Here is a 20491-nt window from a genome sequence, read left to right as displayed (position 1 = left end):
CACTATGTCATAATAAAGCCATAGGAGGCACTGCTTTCTCAGTACAAGCAGCCAAGCTTGAACTCAATACCAGCAAAGGTTAGTATCATTCAGAAGCCTATACACTTCACTCATCAGTTGATAACATGGATTTTCCCATCACCCCACGACCCAGGGATAGACCCTGGAGAGTATTTGTACAATCTCCAGTTTAACGCCCACTGAAGTGGAACAGCCCAACCAGATCACTACATTCTATATCAAGTTAAGAAGGGCTGCCCTATGGCTAGCCTGGGTGATATATTGTAATGGCATTCATATATCACCCTTCTGGCTCAAACTAATACTAATACCATATCTCATCAGTTGGCAGCCAACTGTAGCTCATACAGGCTGCATAATATCTCCCTTAGACTGCTTATACTGCTTATTGCTATTATACTCACATGAGACATATCTGCTATGGGTCTTGCCCATCACACAGTACTATAACAGTCCATAAACCAGCCATCACCAACTGAACAGGCATGGAATAAATTAAGAGATCTGCCACATATACTGGCCAATCAGGTGACTGCAATCTAGTCCACTACTGCAGCTCCTAACTATCTATATACTATGTTCACTTCTCTAGGTCTCACAGTGTCATTCAGATATGGGATGATAGTAACAAAGTACATCCAGGTACATCTCCCATCTCCCCACCACTTCTCTCATCAACCATGCCTGTTCAAGACCATAAACTTGAAAAAAACAATCAGGTTTGAACCCTGCAGTGACCAGCTAGGTAGAGCATGATCGTAATAAATGCCATAGAAGATCCCATAGAGCAGCTCAAAGCTGCCAGCATACTTAAAACCATAAAGCGTGCATTTATCTCTCACAGTTCTTCACCAACCACGCTGCTAAGCACTACATTCCAGAACACGATAACTGCCCCTCAGCAGTCATCACGCACAATAAAGAAACACTTGAGACACATGATCAAAAACCAAAGACAACTCCCTTCAAACCACACGCCCTACAAGGAGTAGCTTGCTGGCCACATAGACAAGCACCAAATTGCCCCACATAGGAGTAGTAAGCGCTATATAAATGTGGTAGTACAATACAATACAAATATAGGCAGAACGAGGAGCAACAATGCTGAAGCAGAAGGCAGTAAAAAGGAGGTAATGGGGGCAGAAGAAGAAAGAAGGATAAGTAAGAGAAAATGGGTGGGGAAATAGATGCAAAAGGTACAACAAAGGAAGGAAAGGGAAGACTAGTGTAGAAGAGAGTAGGAGATGTGAAGGAAGAAATGGGAGAAGGTGTGTTAGAGAGGAGAGAACAGAGTGCAAGAGGAAGAGTGGAAAGATGAAATAAAAGGGGAGGAAAAGGAAGGAGAAGAGAGGATATAGATAAGGAGCAGAGATGAAGGGATTGATGCAGAGTGAGGATGACACTGGAAGGACAGACATAAAACAGGAAATAAGTGGAAACATGATAGAGAGGCTCAAGCTTGAGCTGAGGCTACAATAGGAAAGAAGAGAGGAGAGCAAAGGACACACATCGCCTTGCATAGACAGACACAAGGAAAGATGGACAGACACACTAGGCAATATCTGTGCTCTCAATGTCAGTGTTTGTGTCAGGGTTCAGGCCCTTCTGAGGGGGCAGTGCTGACAGGGTTAATGGTCTCAAACAAATGGGCAAACATACATTTGTTTACTAATGGACACACACATACTAATAGCCAGAGATGGTTACAAACTGACAGGTGACTAGCAGCCTGCACTCTCAAACACTTGAACAAATGGGTAACCACACATATTTTAATGCACAACCAGACACATAAAACATAAATATGAGCAGACACACACACTTAGAGATGTGCATGCATAAACAACACTTAGAGTAATGACATGGGCTACAAACCCACTGTGTTGAAAACCCGTGGAATATACACATCAAGTGTTGGCCGACGGACACAAAAGCATTGATTGATAGGCCGTCGTTCTCATATGAGTAGATACTGAGACCCATTTACAGATGAGTAGGCAAATGCCTTTACAGATTAGCTATCATATAGAGGCAAGACACTGATGCACACAATGAGACACACATACATGGAGGGACAGCAAGACACTCAGATGAGCGACACACATGAACACACATGAACCGCTAAAGACACACTGATGAGTAGAAACACTTGCAGAAGAATAGATATACTAAAAAACTCACAAATGTGAGACAGTCAAGCCCACAATGCTGTAGTGGAGAAATACAATGGAAGAAGAGCCCAGTTGTTAGCACTGTAGATGTAGATGGTTGGTCTCTGAAAGCTATGAGCCTAGGCGATGGATTGTCTTACATACTGTGCTGAGGAATTAATGTGGTTCTTTGAGGGGGGTTGCGGTGGGGGCTCTCCGTACCCATGAGGCATTTAGAAAAGAGGTCTTTCAGGGATCATGAACGTTGATTGCAGGAAGTTACACAAGTCATTTACGGGGAAGTTAAGGTCCTTTAGGAGTGGTTGGAGACAATATTGCAGAAGCTATTGAAGAGACTGTCACAGTGATCTACACTTCAGTGGATGTTTAAGATGCATGGCTGAAATAAGTGATGGGCATTATCATGTGGATAATGAGAAAATGTTTTTTCTGGCAGCATTGGCAGTGGTGGTGTTGAAGGACATCATGCTCTCGGCATGACTCTACAAGCTATAGCTGAAGAGAGGGTGTAGTAGGATGCTGACATGGGAAAATTAGATGAGGAACCAGGCAGTTTTTATTGTGATGGATGAATGGAAATTAATGAATTTAAGTGGAGTTGTGTTGAGCATCAGCCACTGCATAGCATTCTAGTTTCAGCTTGCAGAGATTCACTTGGGTATGGGCACAGGTGATGAGAGAAGAGATACAGAATATTTGGTTGTGGTCACCTAAAAAATGGATTCAAGCCCAAAGGTGGCAGTGATGGCAGAAAGGAAGATCTTTTGGAGACAGAATAGAAGAGGTTTTAAGGCAAAGCTTTGAGACATGTCAACTCCCACTTGTTTGGATGCTGATTGCTGGAGCACAGTAGTACTGAGCAGGACTGGTTGGCGAGATTGGAGGAAAATAAGCAGTGTGCTGTTCCAACGATGCCTAGTGCATTTGCTGTTGACTGCACAAACGTGTTCGACAGCACTTCGGACATCAGACACACACAGAAAAACTCAGATGCAAAAATGAATGGAAAATAGATATAATCATAAATGGGAAATCATACAATTGCTCTCTTAGATGGTGACAATGATCTACATATACCAAAAATATGACGGAACAATCAAAATAAAGACAAGCAAACACCAAGTAGCGCATACTGAGGCACAAGCATGATGAAAGGTACACCACATTCGAACTCCACATTCATAAATTGATACAAAGCACACATCAGCACTGATAGAAGATGCACACTAGGACGACTGAATAAACACAACCAGTATACATAAAGGGGTAAGAGGCAATAAGTATAGACACAGGACTGACACACTCATACACTCACACCTCACCCAGGATGTACCTACTCCCAAATGTAATTAAACAAATACAATAATAAAAATATTCAGACACACAAACACTGGTGTAAAACACATATTTGAAGTATAGAATATGTTCTGATACAAATGTAGGTAAAACAAATGAACTTGCAATCTGTCACCAACCAGCCAATCACACATATACCCTTCCCTCATCAAGAGAGCAGCCTCCATTCAAAGCAAGTCAGAATCAACCACCATTCCCTTTTTCATAACTGGCAGTAATTTCTGGGACAGTGGAGAGTCATGGAGACCGTAACCGTAGTAGAGAATGCCCTCCTCATCACAATGATAACCCACGCCTCATGGTCCTGCTTGACCTGTTAACCTTCAACACCGTAGTTCATTGATTCTTGCACAACATCCTGTCAACAAACTTGATATTCAATGATATCACCGTGATTTGGTTCTTCTCTTATGTTTCTGATCAGCATCAATTTAACATGATTAAAATTTGAGAGGTGACTGGCTACCAGTGGTCTGTAGAGTAACTCAATGATCTATCTTTTCGCTAGTGATCTTCACTCTACACCTGGCCCCTTGGAATCGTCCTGGCCAGCCATGGAACCAAGATGGATCGGTAGGGTAATAAAACCCAACGTCTCCTCAGGCACTAGCATTGATCAACTCAAAGTCTGCCTTGTCCTTCCCCAGTGCATGAAGTCCATCATCGATCTCAAATTGAGCCCCATTAATGACAAATAATTTTATTTGTTTCAGACCTCAACTGAGGTCAACAAATACATAAACTAGAAAGTGTTAGATTATGTTATTAAAAACATTTTTAAAGCTCTATATATAGAGAGCCCCATTAAGATTGAGTTAATCCTCATGAGTGAAAGTGCAGGCACGCGAAGATCAAGGTTGACTGTCCAAGATGAAGCCACTGACACAAAATCATAATCAACATCAAAGCCTTCTTCATTAGCTTCATGGAAAGAAATTTAAATTCGCTTTTATCAGTTATCCTCACTATGCAGGATCAAGTCATTGCTCTCAAAATGTTACTTTAAAACTAAAATATAAGCCTTGATCACCTCCTACTGGAGAGCGGCAACTCCCTACTCCCTCTCCTCCCAATAACACCCTACTTAGAGTGTCATGCTTGTTGCTCCCTAACTTATACAAACTTACAAGACCTATGTCCTTATCTCCATAACAGAACTACAGAAGTTCTTCATGCAGACATGCTTCATTCTCCAACCGGAATCGTCATGTCCTAGGCGCTAACAAAGCTCACAATATTTGGTTAAAAAACCCAGCCTCTTTGGAGGCCAGTGTAGCACACATTGGAAGGGCACTGCAACATTGACCTCAAAGACAAAAAAGAAACAACCAAAAAGTAAGACTTCTCACCTAGGCTATGGTGCTACAACCGACACCAAATAAGTCTTCGTATATACCTTCTCTACCTCAGAAATTAGCTCAAAACTGATTTTAGTAAGGAGTTCTTCAAGTACCCTCAATAAGGAAACCCAAGTTCATACCACCCAAGGATGTAGTTTGAAGAAAAGAACTACCATATTTTGCATGATCATGAATGTTTTCCTCTACCCTTCTATTATGTTCATTATTTATTAGCCCTATTACATCCATATATGCATAAATATAAAAGTACATGGCACAGCACACACATTGTCAAATTGCAGCAACAGAGTTGTGAGGAACACAAGACAAAAAATGACTATATAGATGAATGAAAGGACGCTGCGACACAAAACACAAAACAGACATCCTCTACAGCACTCTACAACCCCCATAAGTGCCAGCATTTGTGAGATGCTACCATAAGTCTTGATGAATGCTTTGAGTTTCCCGCATTTGTGCCCTCACTGCATTTCATTTATTTGGGTTGGTAAATTGGCAAAATGCTTCACTTTGTCAGAAGGTTAGGGTGTCTAACTGTGGCTGTATTTACTGGTAAGCTTGCAAAAATGTATCAATCTCTGCACTAGAGGGACCGTGTCCGAGAATACGTAGGCTGCCCCTGTAACATGCGCTATAACTCCATCCTCAATCCACGAGAAGAAGAATCTCCACGTTGAGCTGTACATCACAAGGGATTTAAACCAACAGGAATGGGGATCAGCGACTCAAGGGGATTGAAGAAACACTCAAGCGCATAGCACAATCGGCGAGGAGAGGCATGGGTGGGGCCACAGCATAAGTAAGGTAGACAGAATATACATGACTAGACTCTCAAGTAGCAACACGGACCACTAGACTATCTTCTGCTAATACTCAGCATAGTTAAAGAGACTGGGCACCATCTATGTGCTTGCAGAGAGGACTAGAGAAGGTGCCCGTTTTATTCTCTGCTACAGCACAGTTCTAGAAAAGAGATTCCCCATCAGTATGGGTCATCAAGTCAATAACTTTCAATGATTTTATTATGATTAACACATAATGTCCACATGTTATATGCTTAGACTTTTTCTTAAATTAGCTGGCAGATTTTTACCTTCAAGCTTTCTCCTACTGCCCATGTCCTGCACTTAGACTGGGACTTACGAATCCCGCCGCGTGCTCTGCCTTCCAGTGTGCTGTAAGAATTTTGCAGCAGAAAGTCATAAGGTGTTGGTGAGCTTTATAAATAATATGTACAGGTCAATATGTTCTGTGCCAGTGGCTAACTCCTAGATAAAGTGCTTCAAGCTGGCGTGCCCTATTACACAGACCTCAACCTCAGCGTTACGACAAATATAACCACAACGCAACGATACCAGACAGACAAAACATGATGTGTGCAAAGAGGTGACAAAGCAATCCCGAAACAAGTCCTAATCTGCGGCATAATTTCTACACTACCTTTGGTTTGTAGAGCCTTGTCCTATGTTACCAGAGTAGTGACAGAGAAAAACCACATATGTCCTGATATATACAGTCCATGAGGAGGAATTAAGCACTACTTCACTCTTGAATGATCAGCTTCCAGTCATAATTGTTGGTCCACAGTTACATGTCCAATGTTTAATTTCTGATCTCACAAAGTGTGCCACCAGGAGGGGGTGTAGATCACTATTGATTCAAATGGATGCAGGCCTGGAAGACATGGTTTCAGACACCTTACAATGGCTTATAATAAACACTGTCAAAGACTTTGTCTTCATGTCTTGGTTACAGTTATACATGTGGGGAAGGGTACAAATAAAAAATGATGATTGTACCATAATGTAATTACATATTGGGCGCCTTGCCTCTACTGACACTGAATAAATCAGTCATGAATAAAGGCAAAAAACCTTTACATGGACAGACAGGCAGCCTACTCTAAAACCAGATAAACTGCACACAGTCATAACCTCTAGGCGCCTGTGACTACCCAACTCAAGAATTTGACACATTCCTGTAGGGAACTGTCAATGTGGGCAGCCACTTAGGCAACCTACCTGGACTCAAAGTCTTATACTATGAATAATCAACATGCAACCCTACCTTGGCTCCCACTGTCAAAGCCATGTTTGGCTCATGGACCTGTTCACACAAACGACTGATGCCAAACAGTCACATTCACAGCATCATGCCCATGTGGTACAATGTGGAATTACTGATTGGTTGGAAGAACAATCAAGTGGCATGCAGGGCCTTTTGCAAAATAAACCTACTGGACCATGTGACTCAAGAGGACTCCCTGAAAACCCTAGACACTCTATATCTTGAATTTTGATTACCATCTTCAAAGGGCGGAGATACCATCAGCTCATGCACTACCTGGGAGGGAGGTGTAGCCTGAACGAATAGTACTCCCGGATTGGCTGATCATTTCTTATGCGCTCAGATTGGGCACTCCTAAAGGGGCAATATCAGGCTTGCATACCAATCAAGTGACGAGTGTAGTCTGCTGCTGTATAAGGAGAAATTAGACAACATTCACATTTTAGAATCACCAACACAGACCACGACGGGCGTCTTTACTCAGGACATATGACATGGAAATGAGAGGATTGACCCAAATGCACATATTTCAAGATATTACATGAGTGGGACTGGTCCCCATCTAAACTTTATAAAGCAAAACTAAGAAGGACAACCTGTGTTGGAACAGTAGGTCCTATGAATGTGACCTGAGGCATGTGCTCTGGCCCTGTTCTTGCCTACTGTGCTACTGGATAGACATAAAGCAATTATTTAATGACAAAAGTGAATACAACTTCCGACACTCAGCCAACTTGCGAATGTACCTGACACCTCTGATACAGATGACACTCCTACCCGTTGGTGAAGATGGATGGCCTCTTCAGTCTTGGTTGCAAACATTTTCATCTAAATGGTAGCAGAGGGGTTGACAGAACATTTTAACCTAGCCGTGCTCAGTTGCACAATATGTAGGCTCCGTGACCTGACTCTGATGTTCTATCCTATTGATGCAAACATTGATGGCTACTGAGGTATTCCACGGTATAGCCACACGTGTGTGAAATGCACACCTTCTTTGGGCTGCCTCCTGCCAGTAACTGCCCCATCACTGGGATGGAGCTTTGTCACTGTCATAGACTTGGGAGATGGCAACACAGAGGCAAGGAATTGTCCCAGGCACCACAGGTACAAACTACCGACCCCTTCGTAGGTCCTCTACCCACTGAAACTGCGCTGTGCATCCGTCACATCCACTTTAGGAAACACATCAACCTGCACTCTGGTTGTCCACTCCGCACAGAAGGTCTCCCCTACCCCATACCAGACCCCTCCCCCAACCCTACCCTAGACCCATTCTTCCTCTCGGTCCACATTCCCTATCTTCAGAGACACCCAGTGCCAATCACTTACATGTTATCACCACTTATGTATGAACCAAACACTACAATAAAAAACCTAATCGAACCCTAGTTGATGTAGCTAACCGAATCACAGAACGCTACGTGACCACAATTACTTATGATATAGGTCCATCATTTCTTGCAATACATATGATTATGCTATACATGTTACATATAAAAACAAAGAAATGCTTGTGAACATAATGTATGGTCTTCTATGGTGTGCCCAATCATGACTTCTTGTTTTCTATAATGTTGATTTATGTACATTGATCTCAAATGGTATAGACCTTTCCACTGCCTTGCTCTTGCAGGGGTCTTTGCATATTCAGTCACTTAGGGCAGAGCAGATTATACATGCGTTTTGAAATGCTTAGTGTCTGATATACACAATTGTGGTATGGGAATCCCTGCATGAATCTGGTTATGCAAACAGCCTTGGTAACCCTGATACAACGCTGTTGTGTCTGTGCTCTTCTCTGCACCCAGTAAGCACAGCTTTGTGCATTGTTACTCTGAATGTCTAACATAAAGAAGAACAAGCCATACCAAAAAACCCTGATCTCAATAATGATCATTTGTATATAATGGTCCTGTCTGAATGGAGCTATGTAAAATACATTCCATGTACAATGATCTTTGACAGTATGGACTATACACAAGGCAACTGCAATTATTCAGCAATAAAATACCAAACTATGCAGCAGCGTTGACTAAATTACGTGACAAGAAAAGGCAAATTATGTGGCATAATGCTGCAAATTAGCTAAGAGTATTTTTTTTGCCATTTTTTTCATTGTAGCACACAAGAAGAATGAGCAAAGGTTTCACCTCATTAGTAAAAGTTTGTTAGCTACATACAGCAATCAGCAACTGAAAGCTAACTAGATAGCCCTTGCAAAACGTCTCCTATTGCATGCCACAGGGTTATTTTGTTGAAATCTGCAAATTATGCGGCAGATGGCAACTAATGTGGCAAGTGCTATAAATCCATAACTATGCAGAAAATGTGCCTAAGGCTACTACATTAATATTAACCTCAGGAAAAAAATAATGTTCCAGTCACCCAGTTTCTCAGGCACATGCCACCCCTTCCCCCAGCTCCCAAGGAGGACTCACCCATGCTCTGTTGGAGGCTCCTGTTGAGGTTGATGGCTAGAGGAGGAGACATGGACTGCACCGAGGTGACATCTTCCTCCTGGGAGCAGCCCGCCTGGATGGCTCGGAGGTAGCTGTGGCTCCGGGATCGGAAGAAATTGGGCAGCTGTAGATCCAAGACCTCGTTGGTCACTGACTCGGGCTCACTGTAGGTGGACTCACAAGGCAGGTCGTACTGGTCCCCAAGATCGAGCTCCCTCACCTGTGGAATGTACTGGACAAAAGAATGGACAAAGTGAGAGTTTGCACACAAGCGAAGGAATGCACCCGTGCATATAGACTTCTGCAGATGAACAAAAATTGCTCCATTTTCAAAGAGTTATGTGATGGGACAGAACCACCAGGGGTCGAATTATAGAAAGTTTGCAATGGCGTAAAAAAAAATACAGGGCACCCCAGTTTGGTCCATTGTTGATGCTTGTGTAGGGGAAAATGGAGCTAACGATATAGGCGCCTGAGGAAACATGACACTGATTTCACATTATTTCTCTTATGTGAACATACAAATTTGAAAAAAAAAACATTTTCTCCACTTTTTAAAAGTAGAATGTGGGTCTATTTTACAAACTTAATTTGTTGATTTCATTATTACCTAAATGAAGAAATACTGCAAACTTAATCTGCTATATTTTATTTCAATCGTGCATGACAATTTTATTTGTTAAAGTTCACAAATCATTTTCTAAATTTTTCCCCTAGTGCAAGAAGCTCTCTGAAATATGCACTGAAGCATTGATTTGTGTATTTGTTTGCCCCATTCCTTCTTGTAGTGTACGTTTTCTGTAATATGCCCTGGTATATACCTGTAACATATGTCCTTGCGGTACATGCACTGGTTTCCATTACTAATTTGAGTCGATGCTCAATTATTCTGGAGAAAGATGTAAATGGTGATGAAGGTATTCAGCTCTTTCAACAGTCTTTAACCCTTAATGGCTATCCTGGTGGCATTTGCTTGGCCCTATTATTATGAGGTAAAATGACTGGCGTTATTGACAAACATTGTGGTTCAGTGTTTTTTTCCATGTCTACAATGCAACAGCACAGACTTTGCATGATGGATGAAGCAGTCATTCCTGGGGGGCTTTCCAGTGTTGGGCCAGGTTCATTGACCTGGTGCTACGCACGTGTACAGCGGTGCAGCTTCTTATTCTGAAGTTGCCTTTTGTTTTTGAACAATGCCAGGCTTTGTGACAGCCAGAAGGGGTTTTCACCTAAAGACTACATTTCCCAGACTCCTTCATCTTGTGGCATATCTCATTACTGATTTCTACCATTCTGGAAAGTGCTAATATTCCAGATCTGTGCCATGTTTTGTGGAGGCCTGATTGCTTCTCCTCTTTACTACAGCAATTCCTAGAATGTCATGTTTGCTGCATCATCTCCACCCTGGCAGTCCAAGAAAGGGTGAAGGAATCATTTCACCTTAGCTTAGAAGGTGCTATAGCTTTAGCGCACCTGAGGCATATGATCATTAATGTAAGTGGGCAGAGAGAAGCCGAGGGGTGTATCATTAGTTCAGCAGGTGGAGTGACACCGGGATGAAAGGGTCTTATTTACTACCCAGAACAATGGAGATAGGGGTTGGTCATTGTTGTTTGCTTGCCTTAGCGCTTGTGACAACCTTGCTACTACACTTGGTGAAGGGAGAATGGAAAGAGGGAAGATGAGAGCTGCAGGAGGCCGGATAGAGAAGAGCAGCGATAAAGGGAAGGGGACGGAGAGGCAGGTGAAGAGGTGAGGGGAGGGAAAGCTGCAGGAGGAATGGTCAGGTGAAGGGACGTTGTACCAGGAGGATTGAGAGGTTGGAGGGAGTACTGTGGGAATAGAGGGAATGGATGAGGAAGATAGAGGTGAGAAAGAGCGAGTGAAAGCTGCATGATGAGATGGGAGAGAAGGAATCGATACTGCAGGTAGAGAAAAAGGGGTACATGAAAATGTGCATCATTAAGGGGTCGCTCGGGGTCGCAGCAGAGACCCCTGGCACTGCCTTTGCAACTCCTGGCCTCAGAGTTGTCAAAAACAGTGTAGCTACGGATTGGTTATTTTTCTGTCCATTTTTCAATTTACTAAAGAAAATAATAAAGTGGAGTACTCTTAGCTGTTGGCAGGTGTAGTAAGTAAAAATGGTTTTAAATGTATGTACTTTGTATACATGTGGGTCTCTCGTTGGCACTGTCCTTAACATGCCTCGCAGTTGAACATTCCTCTGTGGATTTATTCCCCATGATTAATTGTATGGGTCTTCTCTTTATTCTTCCTCTATTCATATGCGATAACCATTTTTCTTTAAGACTAATTGATAGAGATTGATCTGGTTAGGTGAGACAATTTTTGTCTTCTATTTACTCCTACCCAGTGTCTTGTCAAAGAGATTTAGACTGATTGTCTGTGTACTTCTCTCTGTAGGCCGCTACCAGTTCTTTGTCCTGATGAAGACCCCAGATGATTACTCCGAAAAAGGGTCAAAACATCAAAACATTATGGGTCTATCCATATCTTTAATTGAAGGACTTCCAATATCATTGGGTTTGCTATTGATTCACTCATGTATTCTATGGGTATTGGCCCCTTGTACATATTGTAAATACTTATTGTTTTTGTACCTTTTCTGTTATTTTTTATGGCTCAATGTATTGCACTTACACTGCACCATCCCCTGGAGCACCTTTGGTTGATTACACTATGATGATCAGTTAATTACATTTGATAATTCAAATATAAAATCTACTGTCCTAATTCATGTGGGTGTTTGGTTTCTTTTGTTAAGATTGACCTTTTGCTTCTCCTTTTTGTTAAGTTTGACACATTACTTGCTAAGTTTCATTGACTTGGCACGCCATGAAAGGCTTTGACTATCATATGAGTGCCCTTTTACCTTCCTATGGCATTTTAGAAAATGTATGTGACAATAGTGCTTTAAAATGCACTATTTCCCCCTAATTCTTTAAATCTTTGTTTGGGAGAGAAAACCACTATAAGAGGTCTGGCTTACTCGATTGATCTGCCCACTACAATTACGGGCAATTATTATGTCCCAGAACTTCCAAGGCTCAAGTCAGCACCATAATATAGGTGGTATCTAAAAAATACATTTATCTGTGTTATGTTGTTATACTAATGAGACAGTTATCATGGAACTTCAGCGATGTCAATTGCTGTGATTTTAGGGTCATGTGACATGCCTTCCTGGGAGAAATGAGGGTTAGTGAAGAGACACATCAGAGCGGTGAGCTTCAAAGGCTGCACGATCTCCAATATACATCTGGGCTGTTCCCCTGAGGTGGACACAGCCATTCCTTTGCCCCAGGCATGCTTGCACCCCGGCAAGGCTGGAAATCAGGTATGCAGGAGGTGTACAACTCCAGGAAGGCTGGCTACACCTCCAGAGTGAGCAACCTGACCTGTACACCTAAAATAGAATTCTGACATCTTCAGGAGGGCAGAAATAGTGAGTTCTGGGTAGAAAAGGTGACCTGAACACCAGGATATGGTCACTTCAGGGGCAGATTAGCTGCAAAGACCATTGACTACTAGTTCCCACACTCGTAACTCCTCTAAATCTAGGATTTAAGGGACCCTCTTGACACCAGATCCTCAGATCTGAACAACTTGCATCAAGGAAGAACCAAGAGGAGACCAGTGTTACCGATAACAGAACTTTGGCCATAGCACCAAAGCAAAAGAGGGATACTTTATCCCTGAGGCAACAGACTTGGAACTGAGTGAACGACCCTCGTCCTTGGCTAGAACTTGGCACTTCCTGGCACAAGGAAGCTGAGGAACCAAAGAATCATTGGCCATTGGGCCCTCCAAGGCATCGCCCAAATCCAAATGGTGTAGTGCATTGTGGGAGTTGTAGTCAGGCCTTCCCTGAAGTTTTAATCCACTACCACACTCCCCTGGACCCCAGACATTGAAGTTACTTTCTGCTATTTTTACTACTACCAAGGCTTGTTGGGTACCAGTCCGGTAACCGACCTGTTAACTCAACACTGCATTAAGAGGGCATGCCACAACACCTGCCACTGACATCGGCCACGGCCGCGCTGTTGTGTTTTTGCATTTCTTTTTCAGCAGCACCATCTCACTAGTAAAAGCAGCTTTACCGCAGGTCCCGTTCAGCACCAGGGACAGTCAGGGCAACTCTGCACCCAGGCTCCACGGGCTAGGTAAAATGTAAATGACTGTTGTTGCCTGGTCCTGGCATCTGCATCACTTTTACCTTGCAAGGATACACAGTAGCTCGACCCCTAAGTGACCGATTGTTTTTCGCCATTGATCGCAATGATAAAGTCTCACTGTATTTTACTGCTTGATTTTATATTGCTTTGAAAATTCAAAACTCTGGTTATATGTATGCTATTTTGTTCATTGTGGTGTCTGAATCAAGATAAAAATCTGCTCAATTTTGATAAATTTGTTTTGAATTTCTATCAAGTTGTGTCAATTATTTATGAGCCATAATGGCACTGTAAAATGCTTAACACATGTTCCTCTAGTAAAGCCTGACTGCTCTTTGCCACACAACCAGGACCGAGCTAAGGATTTATTAGTGCGAACCCAAGGACCATCTTCGGGGTTTTGTGAAAATATTACAAATGAAGGCGACCCAGCCATACCACATAACATTCCACTTTCCTGCAAACATGCTGTAGAGACATTACCATCTTGAGCTATCTTACTGCGATGGGGATATGTGTGTAATCAGGTGCGTACACACCCATACAAGGACATGCACACACACACATAGACATACACATTCTCTGCAGCCAGCATATTAACCCACACGCTACCCTACCCAGACTGGATATAAGGGTGGCTACAAACATAATCTCAGAAAAAAATTCCTAACCTAAAATTACTGGTTCATTGGCATCGAAAATTGTAGCACCCAGGTTATATAAAGATAGCTGCAAAAGGTACATTAGCCTTACATCATGCTATCATAGCAGGCGCATTATCCTCCCTGTGACTGGTACTGGCACTGCAGCTTTTGACCTGAGGTTTTACACAGATCTTTGCAAAAGAGGCTCAACCTTGCATGTTATCTCATTAGGCTTGAAATCTGTAACCCGCATTTTCCTACACCATGTAGTCAACTCAAGGATGTATTGCTGACCTATCCTAAACATCATTGTTTTGCAAAAGTTTATAGAAGTTTTTATCAGGGGCTTATTTAAGCGCCTGGGGTGTGGTGATGAAATATACATTATTTGTATAGCAAAGATAAAGTACGTAAACATCATCAAGTTTCATTACTATTGATATAATAATCATTGGTACTAATTTTGTTAATCCCTGAGAGCTGTTTTGGCCCATCTTGGATTTGAAACTTTGAACCTGCAGGTTGAGCAAATCTCTGCTGTAGATTTGTTGACTCCTTATAACACGTTACCAGAAGGAGGGCTTGCTTCAATCCTTTAAATGATGTTTGTTGAGCCAAATGCATTTTGAAAGGACTTTGGCTGGGATCCAAGCAAACACAGCTCCTTGTCAGAACAGAGGTGCGTTATGAGAGCTCTGTAGATGCTGACATATAGCAGTGCATGTTCTACCATGAGGCAGTGCTTATTTTGAGTTGTTGGTTGCAGGGGACCTGAACATATTTTTCCTCAGACTTTGACCCAGAATGATCCAGAGCAAGAGAGGGAAAGACAGAAAGGTAGGATGAAGGAACCAGAGAAAGATGGATAAACAGTGACACAGGGGCATAGCTAGCCCTTTGACCACCTGTGGTGTTTGAAGAGCGGGGGCTGGCGAGATTAATCCCTGTCTTTTGCAGCCCCCCAGCAGCTGATTGAAGAGTGGGTGCATTGCCGGCAAGTAAGAGCAGGGGGAGGCCTCCACCTTTATAAATTGTGCCGCCGGGGCGGACCGCCCCCCCTTTCCTACACCACTGCAGTGACAAAGGGAAAACACAGGGATCAAAAGGATACTGAAACAATGAGATAAAGGGGGAGACGGTGTCTGGTGGTGGATGAAAGAGGCATGAGAACGTTCAATATCATGTAGCCTTAGGATTATATCCCCTGCCAACATTAGGTAGCTCAAGCTGCGCTTGTGAGCAAAACTTTGGGCACGCAACTTATTCTTTAACAAATTAACCACCCAGTTGCACTTCTATTGTTATTTAATAATTGGATGTATCTCAATAAACTGAAATTAAATGGTGACATGATCGAACTGTTAATTTTACAATCTCACATTTCGGCAAGTAGTTTGCCTACCTGGCCACAATCTTTTTAGAATACACCTAATAAAACAAACTGTGTATGAAATCCAAGGGTTGAAATGGTCTCCAAATTAAGTATGACATCTCAAATCATGTTATGTTATGTTATGTTATGTTATGTTATGTTATGTTAAATTGATTTATTGTGCGCACAGCTACTCCAGCCAAGGAGCGTCCCGGCGCAAAGACAAGGAGGAACACAACATAACAGAAAGGGGACCGCCTAAGATAGATAACTAAAACAGAAAGGTCTTGATGGCTCTCCGGAAAGAAAGCAGATCGTCTAACTGACGGATTTCAACTGGGAGAGTGTTCCAAATTAGTGCAGCTTTCACGCTGAAGGAACGACTCCCCATCCGACAGAGTCTGAATCTAGGGACCACAGCAAAACCCTGACCCTGAGATCGGAGGCTACGAGTGGGGACATATAAAGAAATAAGATTGGACAGGATTTTTGGGCCTATACCTCTTAATATCTTAAAGGTCAAGCAAAGGACTTTGAAAAGAATACGCTTCCTTACAGGGAGCCAATGCAAAGAACGAAGGACATTCGCCACCGGGCAAAATCTGGGTAGGCCAACAATGGCTCTGGCCGCAGCATTTTGAACCCGCTGTAGGCGGGTTAACTCAGCCTGATTAGCCCCAGCCAGAAGAGAGCTAGCGTAGTCCAGGCGAGAGATGATAGTAGCCTGGACTACAAGCTGTCTGGTGGGGGCATCAAAGTATTTCAGGACTGGTCTAAGACCTCTTAATAGACCAAAACAACAGGCTGCCGTTTTTTTAGTATGTCCTATAAAGGTAAGGCCAGCGTCCAACCAGACCCCAAGATTTTTCACCTCCGACACTGGGGTCGGAGTGGGGCCCAGCTCAGAAGGCCACCACTGATCGCCCCAGAGCTCCACTCCCTTCCCAACAACCATCACCTCTGTTTTTGTGGCATTAAGCTGGAGACAGTTTTCTGTCAACCAGCAAGCCACCGCCTTCAGTCCGGACTGAAACCTGGGGGCGTCTTGATGGACATCTCCGCTAAGGGTAACCGCCAGCTGAGTGTCATCGGCATATGAGACCAAAGTAAGGCCCCACTGCCTCGCGACATCAGCCAGCGGTCTCACGTAAAGGTTGAACAACGTGGGACTTAGCGAAGACCCTTGCGGAACCCCCATGGCCAGAGGCTGGAAACTGGACGAAAAGGGAGGAATGGCCACACAGAAGGAACGATTGTCCAAGAAGGAGCGGAACCACTGCAGCGCCAGACCACTAACACCGATCTCCTCGAGCCGATGCAGGAGGATGTCGTGAGATACAGTGGTCTCCAAATTAAGTATGACATCTCAAATCAGCACAGTGGTCAAATGTCCTTTTTCCACCAGAGAGTCCTTCTCCAGATTATTCACATCTGCCCGATTCCCCATAAGGTTATGGTTATGAATGCTTTCATATCGTTGAGGCTTGACAATGTCATCTTCAGTGCCTTAGCACTACTCAAGGTCTTGTTAGAGAAACACCAGCTAGTCCAGAATGCAGCAGCCCGAATGATAATGGGGATTGTACTACTGAATATCAAACCCCAGAATAACGTGGTAGAAGAATAATATCGAGGACTGAATATCAGGCTAGAAAATACCGAACGGTAATTGCATATAGGGAAATATAGATGTACTATCCCTAACTCCACATCTATGTACCTTGAAGATATATGCACTGCACAGATCCATACGTGTAGAGATAGGTATGGAAAATCCAGACTTACTTACCTCTCGATATTTTATTATTTTATATTCTGTCCTCGCTATTGTGTTGCATCGATATTCTGGGGCCAATATTCAGGGTGCACACCATACTTGGGTTGTCTAGACAGGAACACATCTCCCCAGTCCTCAGCATTTTTCATTGACTGCCTGTAAGCCAGAGGAATGTATCTGAACCAAAGTACCGGGTACACAAAGCCGTATACTCAGATGAACAATCACTTTTGTCTTCCAGCTTTACTTGGTATTACCTTTGACATGGTTTAAGATCAGCAAACCTCTGCTTTCTATCCATTCTGAAAATCAGGGGCTGATAGATTGGGAATGGGCTTTCTCAGCAGCAGTAGTTGGAACTCTCTGCCCCTAAGCTTTCTTTTGGGAAGAAACTTCCTTAAATTTCAAAAGGCGATAAAAACCTGGATATATCTATATATTAGTATGTGAAAAAGACGGTAATAGGTTTGTGATTAGATCAATAGCTCCAAGATGCATCTGGTGTATGTTCTGGCTTTATAAATTCACACATACAAATGTTGAGAGAGCTCTCAATATGCTTTATTACGTTTTACACATGCATCCTACAGGCACCGAATGTTGTGGAACTTGGGATTTGCTTGATGAATATCAGGCTAGGTATTGTTGAGAGGCCTCAGTACTGGTGTAATCAGCACGAGGGCGTTTTTGTACCTAATGCAGTCCAGGAGTCCCCTTTGCATTATGGTACTTGTAGTTGTGTTTTATCCATAATTCTATGCAGGATTGTTGGCATCAAAATGCAAAGGAAGAAAAGAGGTTTTGATTGCATTCCACATCACATATTTGGTGGGGCATCTTAGCAGGCTAGGCAAATATGTTTCTATGGAAGGATAGCTCCGACATGAATGGGGGATTCTCTATAAAAGAGGGATCCTCTGTGAATGGGGGAATCATCTATGTAGATTTTTGCTACTAGGTCATTTCAGGTTACGTGTGAGGGCTTGGGGTTGGATTCCACTATGCTTTCTGGTCAGTGACAGACAGGCCTTTATTCCACTGAGAATTTCCCAAGTGGGGTGGGTCCCTCGGAGGCCAGTTATTAAAGCCCAGGGTCACACATGGTGCCTTAGTCACATTACCCACCTCCACAAGTTTAATTGCAGCAGGCAAAGGGGGTTTTCAAGAGAGAGAGAGAGAGGAAAAGAGGGCGGAAGAGGGAAGGTGTACAGAAAGTGATCAGAAAGGGAAAGAGAGAGAGAGAATTGATGGATTAAAAGAGAGATATTGCTCGAAGAGAAGAAGGGAGCATGGCTGGTTTGATTATTTTTGCTTTATATTTCCGTAGCCGGGCCCTGAATCTGGTGCTAGTAGTTTGGGGTTTGGTAAGGATATAGAAAACACATTTCAAACACCAATAATATGCAGAGGATTTAGAAAGGCCTGCAATGAGACAGTTTGTCAGGGTAGGGACAAATTCTGCAACCTCTTTTCCTACATTGCAGGAAAAGGGGTTGGGTGTTTCTATTCTGGGGAGCCAATGTGCTCAGGAGGGTAAGGACACAGAGAATGAGACATAAAGGCGGGTGGTATGCAGTGCTTAATTTGTAATAGGATGAGTGCTGGTGTCCAAAGCTCTGCTAAGAAGACTGTGGCTGGTGCAATTAAATAATGGTGCACCAAATACCAAGGCCAGTAGTCTTTAATCCACCTTATACCTTACTAATCCACCACCAGACATTTACTCTACCTTTATCTAGCTCTTACAGGTTCCTGCTTTCTCCCTTTGTGATGGTTTGTCCCCTTTATCTTCAGCGTGTTTTTCCCTCCGTTTGTCCGGCCGGGCTCTTAGTGAGTTTCCAGGAAGAATGAAGCACGATGGAGGACCCACTGATGTGATTCAGCGCTATCCTGATATCCCAACAAGCTGGATCATGTCTCCATCACATTATATAGAACCTTTTTACAACTTCTTTTAAGCTATCCTTACTGCCAATAGGATCCCAGGACTTAAAACAGCATCTCTGTTTTTTCTCTCATGGAGAACTGATATTTCAATACAGCTACATGATGTCCAGAGTCCAGGATTAAGGATTAACCTCCACAGATCCACCATGATTAATATGCTACTATAGGTGGTCCTGAAGAAGGTGGGTGGTCAATCTTAGTATTGCAGCGAAACGTGTGTTGACTGGTTCTGGGAGAAATCCTAGCCCACACCACAAAAACACTTGAAATTGAATATGATGTAAATAGTCAATAAGTACAAAGTGGATTTCTAGACGAAGATGTACTGCATTGTGTAATAAATCATGTATAAAATGTTTATAAAAAATGACAACAAAAATAAAGACATAAGTCAAAGAAATAAGTGTATTTTTGTCTCACATTGAATTGGCTCTTGTCAGCCCATTGTGCTTTTTCTGTGCCAGTTGTGAAGAAATACAGGTTGAGTGGGATTTTGTATTTACGCTTTGTTCCTTGTAGCACTAACATATATAAGTCACTATTCTCCACCGCACCAACCAGGATTCAGTTCTGTGGCTCTCTGATGCAGAGCAGTAGATAATAGAGGTTTCATTATGTACGATAGTGCATTTCCCACTGATTACCATAACTTGCATTTAATTTTCATTTAAGCTATACGTTGTAGTTACCTGATGGTGAAAGACCAAAAAAAGTTACAGAATATTTAGTTTTTAAGCCATGTCTTTGACCACGCCCCCACACTCACTCATCCCCTCACCCATTGCATCCAGCATCACAGTTCCCATATATATATTTTTTTCTAAAGTTTATTTATCGATTTTAGAACATACAAACTGCGGCATACTGCACCTGCCGGGAATGATTCTGAAAATGTGTACAGAGGCAAGTTGTTGCAGATAAACATTCAGGCATACAGTTGTAAAGTCGCAGAGTATGATAATCAGCTAAGTCTTACAAGGTTCTGCAATCTGCATAGTCTCTGCAGATGCGTAGGGCAATCCGGAGGGCAACAGCCATAAGCCAATGAAGAGAGAAGGAGAGCAAAGAGTAGAGTAGAAAAAGAGGGGGTGGGGGGTACGGTTGTCATGGG

General features: G+C 42.8%; 1 protein-coding gene across 1 annotated transcript in view; it reads right to left on the bottom strand.

Annotated features, from left to right (window-relative positions):
• Positions 1-20491, bottom strand: part of DLGAP4 (DLG associated protein 4) — a 1545411-nt gene that overhangs the window by 227863 nt on the left and 1297057 nt on the right. The window contains exon 8 of the mRNA XM_085619178.1: positions 9418-9670. Within this exon, the coding sequence (XP_085475304.1) occupies positions 9418-9670 (253 nt within the window). The remainder of the gene's footprint in view (positions 1-9417; positions 9671-20491) is intronic.

This window comes from Triturus cristatus, chromosome 7, assembly GCF_964204655.1.
Source record: "Triturus cristatus chromosome 7, aTriCri1.1, whole genome shotgun sequence".
Taxonomy (NCBI): domain Eukaryota; kingdom Metazoa; phylum Chordata; class Amphibia; order Caudata; family Salamandridae; genus Triturus; species Triturus cristatus.
The sequence above is the reverse complement of the archived record's forward strand: the minus strand, read 5'-3'. Positions and strand labels throughout refer to the sequence as shown.